The 17,288-nt window shown below is 44.1% G+C and overlaps 2 protein-coding genes across 2 annotated transcripts; both read left to right on the top strand.

Moving 5' to 3' along the window:
* Positions 1 to 438: 438 nt before the first annotated feature.
* On the top strand, positions 439 to 1,651 carry LOC117750759 (keratin-associated protein 21-1-like). Its single transcript, XM_034562095.1, has 3 exons — positions 439 to 545; positions 661 to 1,202; positions 1,490 to 1,651. The coding sequence occupies exons 1-3, from the start codon at positions 527 to 529 to the stop codon at positions 1,523 to 1,525; spliced, it is 597 nt and encodes a 198-aa protein (XP_034417986.1). The 5' UTR covers positions 439 to 526; the 3' UTR covers positions 1,526 to 1,651.
* A 1,709-nt stretch (positions 1,652 to 3,360) lies between these two features.
* hibch (3-hydroxyisobutyryl-CoA hydrolase) lies at positions 3,361 to 14,560 on the top strand. Its single transcript, XM_034561727.1, has 14 exons — positions 3,361 to 3,469; positions 3,714 to 3,756; positions 3,889 to 4,020; positions 4,465 to 4,549; positions 4,822 to 4,902; positions 5,021 to 5,073; positions 8,638 to 8,716; positions 11,422 to 11,567; positions 12,193 to 12,279; positions 12,428 to 12,486; positions 13,136 to 13,217; positions 13,952 to 14,071; positions 14,276 to 14,309; positions 14,410 to 14,560. The coding sequence occupies exons 1-14, from the start codon at positions 3,432 to 3,434 to the stop codon at positions 14,523 to 14,525; spliced, it is 1,155 nt and encodes a 384-aa protein (XP_034417618.1). The 5' UTR covers positions 3,361 to 3,431; the 3' UTR covers positions 14,526 to 14,560.
* Positions 14,561 to 17,288: the final 2,728 nt, after the last annotated feature.

The raw sequence follows: 17,288 nt of genomic DNA, 5'->3' as shown, positions 1-17,288 counted from the left end.
TTTGCCTCCCGTGGCCTTGTCCTTGTTGTAAGTTAGCGGCTGGCACAGTGCATCTGGTCCCATGAATACTATTATATTATACTATTCTAATGCTACTGTGATGGCCGTAGCAAATAAACTCAACTAAAATCAAAAATGGATTTGAATGTTTCAAGTGTTATAAGATTGCAAATGATCAAAATATAATGAGCTTCAAACCAGAACAACAAAATCACAATTGTCTTTGATGGGTGTGTGTATTATACTGTGTGTATGTGAAAGATTACACACCCTCACACCCATTTAGGTCACAAAGCAAACATGTTCTGATGGGAGTGCAGGCCCCGCCCCCCCCCTTGGGACTGCACATAAAAAGGAGCGTCAGCTGACTGGGGGTCAGCTCTGCAGCGCACGGTAAGTTCACCTTCGTAAACTCTGCTTCATTCGGATTAGCTGCTCTCTCTTAAGAGTTCTCACATTTAACGCGTGTTAAAAGACAAACTGTCCTCTTTTTTTTGTTCTGTAGTTTTCATCTGAGGTTTTCAAGATGTTCGGACACAACCAAGGTAAATAACACACGTACTTTTAAATGAATGAATATGCATCACAGACTTGATAATCACCTTTTCCGAGTGTGAACCGTATGGCATGTGTTCTTTTTTTTCTTCTCCTTACGTTTAGGAAACCAGAACCCTCCTGGTTACCCGAACCATCCTCAGCAGATGCCAGGGGGATACCCTCAACATCCTCCAGGCACTGCACCGCCAATGAACCCTTCTTATCCTCAAGGTCCGTACGGGGGCCAACACGGACCCGGACCTGGTTATGGTCCCGGACAAGGCCAAGGGCACGGACAGGGCCAGGGCCACGGACAGGGCCAGGGACAGGGTTATGGCCAGGGCCACGGACAGGGCCAGGGACAGGGACAGGGTCACGGCCAGGGTCACAGCCAGGGCCATGATCAGTGCCATGACCATGGTCATGGCCAGGGTCACGGTCAGGGCCATGGCCAGGGTCACGGTCAGGGCCAGGGCCATGGACAGTGCCATGGCCAGGGCCACGGCCAGGGCCACGGTCACGGTCACGGTCAGGGCCACGGTCACGGTCACGGTCAGGGTCACGGTCAGGGTCACGGTCAGTGCCATGGGCAAGGCCACGGGCACAAGCACAAGGATGGTCACAAGCATGACAAGTGTCACAAGAAAGGAAAGGACTGTCACGGGGTAAGACTCAGTCATTTTCTCAAATATGATGAATTGTTGATGTTTTTGTCTAGAGACTAGACTTTATTTAGACTTTAAACAGTGAAACAAAGAACAAAACAAAAGTGTTGCATTACAGCCTATAATGTGAACTGATCACAGGAATTAAAATGCTGTATTATTGGTCCGAGCAAATTATTCCCAGTCAAGAAATTGGAACAAATAGATATAATTTAAGCTTCACGTTGGTTTTGTAGATTGACTGTGTGTGTTTGTGTGTGTGTGTGTGTCGTGTCATCTGGCTGCAGGCCTCCAGCAGCTCCTGCAGCAGCGACTCCGACTAGACGAGGGCTCCCGGACAGGAGGAGAGACATCACGAGTCGGCATCACGAAACGTTATAATCAATACGTCGCTCCCTGATTGTTTCATCTTCCAATGTAATCAGAGTCTCTGACTCTCCCATCAATGCTGGATGTTTGAAAAAAGGATTTTAGGTTCATGCATACATGTTGCAGGCATTATTAGATCCATGATTGTGAGAAAATAAAGTAAAAGTGCTTTCCGTGTATGATAAATGCTATTAAAGTTACGATGCACTGTATTACATCTCCATTTTTATTTGTGTCTTTATTCTTCTTTATACACCTATGTTGCCACTTGGGCTAACGTCACCACGGTAACGCTCTCTATTTGCCCAGGGAAGGTAGACTGAGTGCGTTTGCTCAGCCACGCCTCCGTCACGCCCTGGGCCTGCACAGTGCACCCTAATCTCATGAAGATAGCCTGTGCAATCAAACACGTTAGAGCCGATGTACACAGTATTACACCAGTATTTGTGGTTAGTGACGGGAGGTGCATCCAGATCCCAATTTAAGTAAAAGCATAGTGTGATATAATATAGTATAGTATTGTACAATGTCCTCATAATATCCAAAGCAAGTCAAATTGTATTTATTTATCTTTAACACATTAACACAAAGTGCTGATACATCAGAAAAGAAAAGAAAGAAAAGAAGACACAAGTACTCATTAAACAGTTTTATAATATATTATTGGATTAATATGCATTTCTGTGTTTGTAGTATTTTTTAAAAAGTACACTATTTCCCTGTAAAATGTAGTATATGGAGTATTGTGGTGTACTCAAAGTAAAGCAGTAAATGCATTTAGTTAGACGAGGGCTGGGGTCGAATAGTCAAATAATTACCTCCTAGCGTCTATTCCAAACCACTTTTCCTTGACCTCATGTGGAAAACGTCAAGGAAAGATGGGTAATATTACTTTATTAACTATCAACTTGGTTCAATTGCTTCATTAACGAGGTTGGAATATAAATAAAAAGGAGAATATAAAAGTGAACATAAAAGAGTACGAAGCTATTAAACTGTCTCCATTGTTCAGTTCCAAACACGCTGAATTAAACACGATATCCCACTAACAGTGTCTCATATCACTCTTTGTTGTTATGGTTTACATGCAGATTATGATGCAGACGATATTTATGACACATCTTATTTACATGATCTGCGTCTCTCGGCCGCGATCGTTTGTTCTCGTGAACGACCGAATGACACGTCACTTTAAATGTTGTGGGGCGGTAGTGTCTCAAGGAAGGTCCAGTGTCTCCTATGCTCAAGGAGCTAGATAATAAGACTCATGTCTGACTGCTGCTATAATACAGACTTAAAGTTTGTAATAGTTTTTTAGAGTTCTTAATGTATATGTTGATTGTTAGCTGTTTTGCACTTTATTATTATTATTATTATTATTATTATTATTATTATTATTATTATTACTACAATCACTTTATGCTGGAGAAGAGAGAAACGTACTTTCAGATCTTCTGCATGTTTGCACAAATGGAAGAAGAGACAATAAATCTGTTCTTTGACTTTGATGAGCATTGAAGCTCCTTTCCTTGCATTTAGAGAGTTTATTTTCACTATTATTATTATTATTATTATTATTATCATATTTCAATAATTAATTACAGGAATGGACACACAAAATATAAAATAGTCAAATAAATGTGTCCCGTGCTTTAAAGAACACAGCAGACCCTCCTCTTGCCCAGTAAGCAATTGGCAGTGTGGCAGAAACGCAAACTGAACGTCTCCTCGCGCGGGGGTGCGTACGCCCGACGTGACGTCATCACGCCGACCAATCAGGGACCGGCTCGACGTCTCTTTCCAGGAAGTAGAAAGGGGAGAGAGAGCGGAGAGCCGCTCGAACACAAGTCAAACATAACAATGTCCTTAACCGTTTTGACGTCGGCTTACGGGCACAGGTGACAGTATTTGTGTAATATATAAAAAGTAATAATGTGATAGTAAGGTCACGTATATATATATATATATATATATATATATATATATATATATATATATATATATATATATATATATATATATATATATATATATATGTATGTTAATGTTCTGAATTTGAATAGAAGGCAACAGATATATTGTTTTATTGTGATGTTTCCACCAGTGTGAATATGTCTGTCTCTGCACCACCGTTTCCTCCAGGTTGAGGTCCCTCTGCAGACTGCAGCGAATCCAGGGACACATGGTGAGCCTCCCCCTCATGTACCTTACATGTTAAACATTGTAGCTACCATTACCTTTACAGTGTTGTTTTGTGAGGGTCGTGTGGATAAAGTTATATGTCTTTCTTTTACTCGTGCTGTGTGTTTTGGGTCAGATGTCCAGTCGGGTGGAACCAGGGGTCCTCCTGGAGAAAGTGGGCAGCGCAGGTGTGATCACCATAAACCGACCCAAGGTCCTGAACGCCCTCGACATGACCATGGTCCGACAGATCTACCCTCAGCTCAAGGTATGTGGTGGGAAGGCTTGGTTAATGCTCACCTCAAGTAGGTCAAAGGTCACGGCCTCCAGCGTGTCGAGTGTCATTTATCTTAGCAGCCTGTTACAGATCGTAAATGGCTTTTGGATGGATGCTTGCGCTTCCTTTTACACACTATTTATGAAGGAATGTCATTACTTTAACTTCCTGAATTAAAAAAACACACGGTTTGATGTAATTCGATACCAGAAGACATAAGTATTGTACAAATGTTTGTAACAACACAGTCATCCCCTCCCATCGAATACAAATTGCCCTCTTTCACTGTAAATTGGAGAACGCAAATATAATTTTGTTGTATTGTACAAAATATCCCAAAACCCATTGTTTAAGATCTCAATACGGACGCACGATACTAAAATGTTGTTTTTGATGAGAATTTCCTATAAATCTGCTGCTTTTATTTGATTGTAGAAATGGGACAATGACGATGAGATTGACATTGTGATCATCAAAGGAGCAGGTGGAAAAGCCTTTTGTGCTGGTGGAGACATCAGAGGTGAGCAGTAGCCTTGAAGGATCAATCACTGTGTTTTGGGGGCCTCTCGTGTAATGGCATACATTCATATAACATCGGTTCTTCTTCAAGAGAATTAAGCGTTTGAAGGTTGCTTTTGAAGACACGTATCACTGTTATTATTATTATTATTATTATTATTGCGTCCACTGAATGATTAAAAAAAAGAGTTTCCTGATTTCTGAGAGCTTGTATGAACAGTGTGACATTTTAGTAACCAGACATGTTTTTTTCATCTGTTTTCTCCCTCTCAGCGGTCACAGAAGCAGGGAAAGCCGGAGACCCTCTGGCGGAGGACTTTTTCCGTGAGGAATACATTCTCAACAATGCTATTGGTGAGCGTTACAAGTTCAATTACACCTGTATTATTAAATATATGGGTCATTTATTCACTTAAAAGTCTCAGGTTTTCATTTCCAAACACCACGCCAACATTTTATTTCATCTTTCAAGGAGAGTGCAGGAAACCCTACATCGCCCTTATTGAAGGAATAACAATGGGAGGGGTGAGTATTATTTTTAATGTATAATTTTGAAAAGCATTGCTCTCTCTCTGGGGCTTGTTATTAACATTTGCCTGTAGGTGTCAGTAGAGAGCTGTCTCCTGCTGCCGGTGCCAAAGTGGCCTCTGATTGGATGAAATGGAAAGTGGGAGGGCATTGTTGCCAGGGTCATTACACCGTGTGTGTGTGTGTGTGTGTGTGTGTGTGTGTGTGTGTGTGTGTGTGTGTGTGTGTGTGTGTGTGTGTGTGTGTGTGTGTGTGTGTGTGTGTGTGTGTGTGTGTGTGTGTGTGTGTGTGTGTGTGTGTGTGTGTGTGTGTGTGTGTGTGTGTGTGTGTGTGTGTGTGTGTGTGTGTGTGTGTGTGTGTGTGTGTGTGTGTGTGTGTGTGTGTGTGTGTGTGTGTGTGTGTGCGCGCGAATCAATAACTTGATTGGGTGGGCTGTGTCTTCATGTTTTATTTTGTGCTATGTTTTTTTTTTTAGTTGAGAAAGACACAAAGTTTACTTTTATGTTCTACTGTAATTCTTTAGTTGGGCAATATTATGGGATGGAATATATATATTTTTTTATAGTCTTGAACCCAGAGTCGAGCTTACTCCTCTGAGCTCCTCCGGGGGTTCAGACTGTGCACATCGGCGTGATTAGCGGAGTGATTTCTCTACGCGCTGCTTCTCCTCAATGGAGGCTAACAGCTGGAGAACGGGGAAGTTGGACGAGTGTTTGGTTCGGGGCACACTTGATTTATACGATCCCAACGGAAGGAAGGTTAATATTATTTTTTAGAATTAATGTCGAGTAAACAACAGAAACCTTTTAAAGCTACAAGAATAACTTATACTTTGACATCTCTTTTTATATTAACAATTCCAGTCATTTTTCGTGAGCCCTTTTAGCTCCTTTTAGGTATATTTTGTTTACCTACCTCCATCAAAACTAGTCCACTTGGTTGAGATGGGACACCCACAAAATGTGGGTCTTTGTTAGCAGGCACAGGATTTTAAAGTGATCACCCATCTTGGCCTGACATGTGCCGACGTGTCAGTTTCCGTTAAAAATGGCTAGTTATTTGGGCTGCTCAAGACCGCCGATGCAAAAGCAGCTTTTTGTTGTTGTTGGTATTATCAGTGCAGTAAACATTTCAAAACTGGATAATCCACAGTTTTGAAATCATCTCGTTTTTTCGCCCCCGTTTAGACGGCCACCCCCACTTACCATCCTCCTTTTCCAAGAGAGACGGAAGCTCGAATTAATTTATCAGAACAAAAAACAACAACAACGCAGGGTAGCAGAGTGCACTAATGGATGCACGGGACAGCTGAGTGCTTGTTTCTGATGTACACCATGTGGTGTGGTACAAGTCACTTCCGGTCATCAACCCAGTTTCTTCTTTTTCTTTTTGTACATGGGGTTCATGGCTCTGGGATTAACACCATTTAAAGAATGTCATGTCGGTAGAGAGAAAAAACACCAACGTCGACGCAAACCATCCTCTGTGATTGCTGTTTAATGTGTGTGTGTGTGTGCGTGTGTGTGTGTGTGTGTGTGTGTAGTGGTTGAAAACAGGCTTGTTTCTATATATGGAGAAAAAAAAAGTCTTAAGAGAGGCACCAGAGTCTCTGTTCCCAGATCGGCACTGAGCTCAGGGCAAGAACTCCCACGTCGAACCAGTATTCTTGCGTTAGTGATAACAAACCGCCAGGGAGTGAAGAGGCATGTCTTTAGCAGGTCAAAGCACACACACACACACACACACACACACACACACACACACACACACACACACACACACACACACACACACACACACACACACACACACACACACACACACACACACACACACACACACACACACACACACACACACACACACACACACACACATCTCTGTTTGCCTCCCTCTTACATCACAGGGATCTCATCACACGCACATCATTCACCGCTCTCTTCAATTTTTAAAATCCCCCGGAATTAAGGTCTGAATGCTGAAGTGTTATTAATACGGTCTGCTGTGCTTTGAGCAGACTTTTTTTTCTTCACCATGTTTGAGTTTTGCTCGTAGTCCCTCAGAAGTTCTCCTCCATATTCAGGCTCCGATCGCACTGCATTTTTTTAGGAGGGTTCGTAACAGACGAGGCGTCGTGGTTTTGCTGATGGATGCCGCGTGGCTGTAATCTCTCTCCTCTGGAGATCAGGGCTCTTTTTTCCTAATGTCCACAGCATCAATTTAGCAAACCTCTCTTGGTAGCGGCATCATTTTTAATGGATTTCACCCCCGCCTGTTCTAGCAAACACTTGGTTTGTGTCCAGTAAACCAAATATCATCGCCACGAGGACTTTCATGAAGCCCTCTCCGTATTCTTAGACCGGTGCAAACTGTTCCCAGACCAGGTTGTAAATTTAGCAGCCTATTCTTCTGTTTTGTAAGCACGAGCTGTAAACATGCTCGTACGCACACTTTTGCACATTTTCCACTGTTGACAGCAGGATCTGCAGACATGTTCTTATATGGTGCTCCGTGGTGCCGCAGCCGGCACGTAACGATGTTCCACTGCTTTTATGGTAAAACTCCGGGTAACGTGAGATTAAACGGAGCCTCGTGCCGGTACCGGTGCGTCCAGCGATCATTTGCTGCTCTTCTTTCTTTTTTTTTTGTGACCTTTTTCATTTTCTAATTGCGAAAAAAAAAAAAAAGAGGTTTTCAGGGTTGCGTTATTCTTACAGTTAGGAGGAAATGGGTTGCTATGGTGTAGATTAATCTGTCTTGTATTGTAAGTGCATTCAATCTTACATGACTCATTCAGTATTAAGCAATAAGAGGACGACCAAAGGAGCCGTAAACACACGCGTGTCCATTACAGTATGAAAACAAATAGGGGTATGAAAACGATGCCTGTGAACCTATTTAAAGGAGATTGTGAAATCGTTCCGTATTAAAACTCAAGTTATTATCATGATGTACAGGTCTTAAAATTGGCCTTTTTTTTTTTTTTTCACTTGCACACATGTTTTACTCGTCGTAGCGCACACGCACAGGTGTCACTAACGACGTGGAACGTGGCTCAGTGCCATTCAAGTGTCCCAGTAAACCGTGACAGTGAGTTAGCATGCACAACACCGGAGCCCTTAAACTTCAGAGGCCAGCACTCATTATTATTAAGAGCGTCTGTAACTCAATGTCATTTCTCTTTGCACGTTGTACACACAGTGTTTGTACGACCTGTCTGTGCATCGACGAGTCGCGTGCGCGAGAGGATATCGTTTCCGCGGCAACCTCGCAATTGTAAATCGTGGCGGAAATGTCCTCTGGGCCCAGCGCACCACACCGCTCATGAGCCTTCACCTCTCCCTCCCCCCGCCGGTCGCAGATGCACATAAATCCTGCACACACTGACGCGGGGGGTCGGCCTGGTTTACTTCTTTTTATTATTTATTTTTTCTCTCGCAGCATTTTCCATCTCAAACTTCAGCTCAGGGTCTCTCGGTTATTGATGTCTTCTCTCCCCGGCGGTACGTATCCCCCTCGGGCCTCTTGTGTCCTCATGCCGTGTCTCTCTTCTTCCTGCAGGGCGTGGGTCTGTCGGTTCACGGGCGGTTTCGAGTGGCCACTGAGAAGACGCTGTTCGCCATGCCGGAGACGGCCATTGGTAAGACCGTCCAGCTGCACCAGCTCCTCTCAGGGACGGGTGGGGGGACGGGGGGGGGGGACGGGGGGTTGAGTGGGTATCTAGACCCTTAATTATGAAGGAGCAGTGCTTTTCACTTGTAGACCCAGCTGGATCCAATTGAAATGTGTGTCTGCATGGGAAGCTGGGGCACTAGAATAGACCCAGGGATAGATTGGGTTGTTTTCAGCCCAGCGTGTGATAGACGGCCTCCATAAAAATGTCATTTCGAAGGGCAGGATGTCTCCATTGCCAAAGTACGTGCGTGCGTGCGTGCGTGCGTGCGTGCGTGCGTGCGTGCGTGCGTGCGTGCGTGCGTGCGTGCGTGCGTGCGTGCGTGCGTGCGTGCGTGCGTGCGTGCGTGCGTGCGTGCGTGCGTGCGTGCGTGCGTGCGTGCGTGCGTGCGTGCGTGCGTGCGTGCGTGTGGGGCATTTTCCCAAAGGCGAGGCCGCAATGAAGAGTAGGAGGAAATGGGATCTCAATTCAATTGCAGAGCATGAGGTGCTTTGCAACGCGTGGCAGAGTCTGTCAGGGTGTGTCTTGTATTTAGTTTTCTCCATTACGGAACAGCAACCCCAAGCTCGTTCTAGGTGGGTTGGCGGTTCGATTCCCCGGCTCCTCGTGTCCGCATGTCAAAGTGTCACTGAGCGAGACGCTGAACCCCCAAGTTCACAGCACCCCCCCCCCCCAGAACTTAACCAGACCTGTTCTATTATTCGCCTTCACCCACTTAGTCATTATAGCCATATTACTGATGGTTATTTATCAAACATCTCATTTTATATATATTTACTGTCTTAATATTGAGTATTTAACACCTGTTATCACCCAGGAGACATGCCACGATAAAAATATGAATAAACCAGATTGAATGAAAGGGCCACTTACGGACTATAAAGGTGTGGTTGTGGGTATAATCATTAGTGTGAGTGTGCATCATCTAAAACATTTTAACCAATTAAGTGACTCTTTATACAAATGATTTAATGATGGAGTTGTCCGTGTTTACTATTTCTGGACCGTCGTAAACCATAGGAATGATGATTTTGAAAATGGCCGCCGTTCCCCATCAACATTATTGACATGTTTCTCCACATCTCACAGCTCTAATCTATTGCTCTGTATTTCATCATGTAATCGGGGGGGGGGGGGAGGGGAGGGGGCCTTGCTATGATTTATGAATGACCCCCCCCCCCCCCCCCACTGCCAACAACACTTTATAATTAAGCAGCTGACCCTTCAAAGCTCCTTTAAAAGATCAGTTGCCAAAAAAAAAAGAAGTAATTATTCTAAGTATTATCGTTACTAGATAGAATAATAACTTCCTAACTAGTCAGCACACACAAAAACACTCGTAGCCTCACTTCTGTGGCGAGATGAACCGATTGAACCTGCGGCCCCTGAACGACGGCCATAATCTGTCACATTTACGATATTACATTTCCAGCCGTGAATCAGGTCAACACATCTAATCCCTCCCCCCCATATACACTCTGCCCCCCCCCCCCCCCCCTACCCCCCCCCCCCTCTCCTCACCACGATACAAAAAGCTGTCAGAAAACCTAAAGTACCGATAGAATCTCATTTCCAATCAGAAACACGGAAATCAAATGGAAACATCATTGAGAATAATAATAATATTATATAGCACTTTTCATGATACTCAAAGACACTTCACATAATTATAACATCCTAAAAGATAAAATAAATAAATAAGAATAACTAAAATACAGGTAAAACAAATAGGGACTTTGCAGAATACATTCGGCACAATTTAAGGATGCACATTTTTTGTAAGCTGCATGTTTATTTTTATATTTTTTTTGCAGTGTGCCAGCAATAATGAATTATATTAATGGTTGTAACTAATCCTACCTCTTGGTTGAGGTCGAAGGGTAAATAATGGAAGACAATGATGACCAACCGTCCACCGATCTCGTGTTCATCAGGAGTAAACCTCTGCAAAGAAAAGACAGTGAGCCGCAGCCAATCGGAGGCCGAGTAGGGCGGGACTGTAAATAACAGGACCAATGGCTGTGAAGGAGGTCATTTGGCACATCAACATAAAAAAAAATACAGAAACTCTCTTGCACACTTATTGCTAGTGTGCTATTGCTTTACATACATGTGTGTCTAGAGTTGCCTACCCCTGGGATAGAGGACACTTTTCACTTGATTTATGATCTAGAAAAAGAACAATACGTATTTATTGGTCATATTACATATTATTTTACATGCATACGTGAAATTTGGTCCCTGCATTTAACCCATCCTTTAGTTATTAAGGAGCAGTGGGGGGGGGGGGGTTCAGTGCCTTGCTCAAGGACACATCGACATGCAAACTAATGGGGGGGAGCTCTCCCCCCAATGAGCTAGAGCCGCCAATTAATCAATAAGGGAAACAATCGCTGTATTATGTCAATTTATTCCAGTGTGGTGCTGTGTGATTGTCATTCAATGACAGATGCTAGATATTATTTACATGTTTAGGGGCTTTTTAATGTGCGGTGGTTATTAATAAATTCCCTCTTTTTTTAGTTTTGGGAAACCTTGCTAGTTTTTCAAACCACTTCGGAAATGATGAATCAATTATATAATAATTCTAGTGTGTTTTATTTATTGTTTTACTCTCAAATATCGGTGACGGGTGCTCATGTGCCTAAAAGCGTCCTGTTTTATTTCGACAGGGCTTTTCCCCGACGTGGGAGGCGGATTTTTTCTGCCTCGGCTCCGCGGGAAGCTGGGAATGTTCCTCGCCTTGACGGGCTTCCGTCTCAAGGGACGCGACGTGCAGAGAGCTGGCGTCGCCACCCACTTTGTAGAGCGAAAGAAGGTACGGCACGGGGCCGGGGGGGGGGGGAGCAGTGAGGACCAATATATTTCTCTATCAATTCATTATCTAATCTACATGGCAGCCCCGAGCACTGTGTGCGTAAGAGTGGCGCTGAGGTCGAAGCTCCACTGGAAAGCCAGATGCTGAGTCACGCTTGTTTTTAAAAGGTGCCGCCAACATGGCGCCGGCAGGTTGTGTTTGTCTCGCCGTCGGCGTGAGGTCACAACAGCAGGCAGTTTATTTAGGGCCGTGACCTTGAGTTCAGGACAGCGGTGCAGTGGGTGGATTTATTCAGTTTTGTTTGTGCAACTATTAAACAGCAGCAAGGCTGGATAAATATCTTTTCACATGCATGTGTTGTTGGTGTTTTTCTCATTGAATGAATAACCACAAATACAGAACCATTTTGGAATATGCAAAGGTACCAAGTGCCGCCTTATTGGTTAAAACTTTCACACAAATCCACCAACAAACAACAAAAAAAAAGAGACAAAGCAATCCAGAGTAGACAAATGTATCACCGAGAGGGAAAATATGGGATCAAAAACGATGGATTGAATCTAGTGAACCGGAGTAAACCACACTCGGTGGCTAATTTTAATATCAAGCCCTCTACTTTGAATAGATCCCAGAGCTGGAGAAGGAGCTGGTGGGCTTGAAGTCTCCCTCTGCCGAAGACGTCTGCAGAGTGCTGGATTCGTACCAGCAGCAGGTTAAGAATCCTCAACGCCTCCAAAATATATCCCAAAACGGCTTCAGACACGTTATATATATATATATATATATATATATATATGTTATGTTATGTTATGTGAACGCTTGAGAGAGTCTCGGCGTTGATGGTTGTTCTCCGTCCACAGAGCAGCCTCGATTCGGACAAGCCGTTCGTGTTGGAGGAACACATGTCTGCTATTGACAGGTAGGCATCGAATGTCTTCTTTTTATTTCCTTATTGTCAACAAATTCCAAACAGAAAGCAACAATGTTGTTTTTTTAGGTTTTTTTTTACTCCCGTCTCTCTAGCTTTCCCTGCTTCCCTTACCCTTATATGGGCCCTCGGCCCCCCGAGAACCATTCGTTTTCCTCTTGAGGATGAACAGCTGGGTGGTGTCTGGCCAGATGTTACTCAAGCAGGAGTACATACAGGGGGGAGTGTATTTCACTATTTTAGCTGCGGATTTTGGGTTTTCATTTATGTTCTTTATTGTTTTTTGGACAAACAATGGAGCTCTGTGGCCCAGAGGAATATTTAAGCCTATTTATCTTCTTATTTTCTTCTTTTTTTTCTTTTTATTATAGTTTGTTTTTAACCATCTACTGGCTATGTGGCACAAATAAAATGAAATTATTATTATTATTATTATTAATAAATATTATTGAATACCTATTAGTACACTTAGCATAATCAATTCAAATGTTGGTTTTGGACCATTTCTGGGTTTTTGTTGACAAAATAATAACAACCTTATTTTTTTAAAGCTGGTAGTCATGCAAGCGGGGGAGGGGGTGGGGGGGGGAATGACGTCCTGATTTTAGTTAAATTGAGGAGTGACCTTTGCTCCCTCCAGGCTGTTCAGCTCCAGCAGTGTGGAGGGCATCGTGCAGAACCTGGAGGCGGACGGCTCCGAGTTTGCCAGCAAACAAGCTGAGGTACGCTCTCGAACCAGTTCCCAAACATACAAATAGTTAATATAACCACAACGTAGTGTTACCTAGCAACCCTGTTACTCCACCATCCGTTAAATCCCCTTGACGCAGCCGGGATGCAGCCAGGGCATTATTTTGGCTTTATGTGTTAGTAATCAGTGGTTACCTCGGTTTAAGCACTTAATGGGGGTTAGTCTTACTCCTGCTGGCTGGACCAGGATCCCTCCGGAGAGACTTCAGAGCTCTTAGCAGACCAGAGTGGCTTCATTGTTCCTGAACGATTCTAAAACCTGACTCCTCGTGGATGTGACTTCTTGTATCTCTGGTTTTTAGTCGTTTGGGTCGAAGGCGTATAACCTTACGTAACAGTGCACATGCCCCAGATTAGACCCCCCCCCCCCCCCCCCTGCTCCTCATCTAGTCCACCCGGCCCCTCATTGCCCCCCTCCTGATCTCTCCAGGATTAATAATACTGTAGAACTGGTCAGCTGTTATCTGTTGTTGTGTGTTTATTGTTTGATTTGATACATTTGAATTATGGGGGCGGGCGGGGTCAGCTCAGGCATCAAATATTTATTCTCAACCCACTTCCCTCAGTTACTACTACACCACTGACTCACTGCACATTAAACATTCATAGCCATCTTTTGTCCTTATTTACACATTGATTTGCTTGTTGTTGTTGTTGTTTTTTAACGTACACGGAACACGTTGCTCTCTGTGCCCCCTCCTTCCAGACGCTGTCCAGGATGTCTCCCACGTCCCTGAAAATCACCCATAAGCAGCTGCAGGCGGGCGCAACCATGAGCCTGCAGGACGTGTTGGTGATGGAGTATCGACTGAGCCAGGCCTGCATGGTAAACAACAACAACAACAACAACAATCGTCCTTTTCGCTCCTGTAGGGATCATAATTCCAGTAGGAATTCAAGGATTAGTGAATTGTATTTTCTCGCATATATTAACTTGCATTCATCTTTGACGTTAGAACGTCAGTATTACTCAGACGGCTGTTTTAGTTTAGCTATGACTAAATATTGTTGTTTGCGTTGTTTTTTCCAGAGGGGCTGCGACTTTTACGAAGGCGTCCGAGCCGGTAAGTCGCTGCATGGCAAACGCGGCAATATCAAATGTTTCATTGCGTGTCGCATCATCTGATTGGTTCTCCCCTTTCTCTGTCGCGACGCGTTTTCCAGTGCTGGTCGACAAGGACCACAGTCCCAAGTGGAACCCGTCCACGCTGGAGGAGGTGACCCAGCAGACCGTGGACCAGTGCTTCTCCTCGCTGGGGGAGAAGGACCTCACGTTCTGATGCCGCCCCCCCCCCCCCCCCCCCCCACCCCCCCCTCCTCCTCCCTCGTCACCCCTTTGTGGTCGAGTCATGCGAGAGGACCGAACTGCCGAGGAGGAGGAAAGGTTATTTTATGACGAGCACACGCATAGGTCAGATAGTTGGTCTCGATACCGCGGTGACATTTTTACAGCTGCAGAGGAGCAGCCGGGATGGCTGCTCCTCTGCAGCTGAGGGGGGAAAAAAGGTCTGATTCATGTTCCGAGTCTGAAAACTAAAATAGTAGCAGGAGAGGTTGGTAGCAGATTGCTCACGGTGTAAACTGGGCTCTGTCTGCAGTGGAAGTGGAGTGTGCAAGGATTCATCCGCACAGCAGCAACAACACGAGGAGAAGATGATCCAAGTGCTTCATTACATTTCCTGTGGGTGTTTGTTGATGCGACATGGATCGGTATCATCTTGTATTCCCCCGCGGTGGCGTGTCCCTTCTTCTGCTGCGGATAATGTAATCCATCGGTTTTTTTTGTTTCATTCTTTTCACTAGTATTTGTACTTTTTCAGATGTAACGTACATTAAAAACAGTTTGTGGCAGATTTTGGAAGTATATCGATATTCGTTCTGTTGTATTCTTCAGTATATAAATGCGTGTTTTTCGTCATTAACTTCATCCGACGGACACGTCACTGTGTTTCAGTCGGCCTCGCCCAACATTATTTCTCAATAGTTTAATTATTCACGAGGCAGACATCCAGATTGGGCATCGATGCAGGAACACGGGGCAATAAAGAGAGCTGTGCCGTGCAACACAAAGGGACGTGTGGTCTCGTGCTTTTAAAGACGTCCATTGAGCGCCGTGACCTTTTACGACCCGCTCGTTAAGTGTTCTTGTGACGCGGCGGCGGCTCGTTATCAGCGTGTGAGCACAAACGTTTATCTTTTAGTTCCGTGTCGGGTTATAAACCGGTCCGTTCTATTACAGAGTCCACACAGTCCGCTGCAAATGAATGACAAAACTGTTGGTCTGATTGTTCATAAATAACACATGCAGCAGGTTGCGGAAAACATTTTTTTTACCTCCACGTCTGTTTTAATCTTCCATAATAAACTGCATCTCGTTTCGATTGCAGCCTCTTGTAAACGCGCGTGTGTCATATTCATCCGAGGCTTCTCGGGCCGCATAATAACGATAAAAGACGAGATGACCTCCGCATGCCGTAAACCACGTGGACGATAAAAGTGCCATAAATCGTGGGCAAACAGTCGGGAGTATTTTCTGTTTGCGTCACAGATAAAAAACATTTTTTAAAGTCCGCCACAAACAAAAAGGATTCACAAGCGGCTCATTTGTTCTTCATGCAGATGAACTTTGAACCCGATGTGCGTCCGCTCTCACACAGGATGCCGGATACACGCCTCTCTGGAAAAAGAAAGTATCGAAGGCATAAATCAGATTTATTGGCATCAGTTTTTACACGTACTCTTATGTACAGTTTGCAAGTTCTATGGACATCGTACTACAGGAATATGCAAAAAGTCACTCATTTGAATTGACAATGCAATAATAATTTCATATTATTTCTGATTATATCCACAGGCCGACCAAGCTGCAGGTACGATAGTAAAACTGAACATCTTTGTGTCGGTCGGATAAAACAAGCGAAACAAACGGATGACTTTGGCCTGCGGGAAGCGTCAACAAGCATTCTTCACTATTTGACATTTTTAAAAGATAATCGAGAATTCAATTGACAGATCGATTGATGATGAAAACAATGGCTAATGGCAGCTCTAATTGAATCCGCACTAAAGGGCACGGCGGCCTGTCGAACCCGCGCGCCTCAAGGGAGTCGACACCTGCCGTCATTACATTATTTAAAACCTTTTAAAAACTACAAATCACGGGTTTCCCAAAAGGCGGCGTTGGCATCTTTTTTTCCCAGATGTTTTAACTCTTCGTGGAGCAGATCCAGTCTCTTTGTGGCTTCACCTCGAGAGACGATCCCTTTGCCAGAGCTGCAAAGATGAATCTCTCGTGGATTTGCAAACAAAAAAAAGGTGACGCGACAATTCAAAATGCACAGTAACGTGTCAACATTATGCGACATGATGTATTGCCTAAGAGCAAGGTGTAAAAAAATAAACAAAAGTAAACAAAAATCACTCATTTTCCTTCCGGCGTGAAAACCGTGAAAAAGAAAATGTGCACGAACCGAGCAAATCGCATTCTCTTTCTGTGGAAACGGGCTTTTTCCTTTTTTTTTTTTTTCATTTTCCATCCCAATTGTTCTGCACAACAGGGAGATTATATACTGTTGTCTTTTTGTGATCTGAAGCAAAACAAAACGCAGTCAGATTAGGAATCGGAAATAATCTTTACACGTTTGGGAGACGACCCCAACAGATTAATCTGTCCACACAGATTAGTGCACGTTTGTACAGTGCTGTGTGTGTGTGTGTGTGTGTGTGTGTGGGGAGGCGTTTCATAGTTGCATACAAATAGACCAAGTCTTTAAATGTAGGATTAAGTGTCAGACTTTGCTATAGAAACTTAAATTCACCTGTAACGTAGACGCCATTACGGGTGAAATGAGACTTCACAGAGGAGAGAAAACGGTGACGCCGCACAAACTATGGGATGGAAATGGTCCGCTAACAGTTACACACAGACTTGTAGACCTGGGGAGAAGGCGAGTGGAGAGAAAAAGACCCTGCCACTGACTGGTGGCGTATGGCTTGTGTTGAAGGTATTCTTACGATTACTGGTTCCTATTATTATTATTATT

This window comes from Cyclopterus lumpus, chromosome 21 (assembly GCF_009769545.1).
Source record: "Cyclopterus lumpus isolate fCycLum1 chromosome 21, fCycLum1.pri, whole genome shotgun sequence".
In the NCBI taxonomy this organism is placed as follows: Eukaryota; Metazoa; Chordata; class Actinopteri; order Perciformes; family Cyclopteridae; genus Cyclopterus; species Cyclopterus lumpus.
The sequence above is the reverse complement of the archived record's forward strand: the minus strand, read 5'-3'. Positions and strand labels throughout refer to the sequence as shown.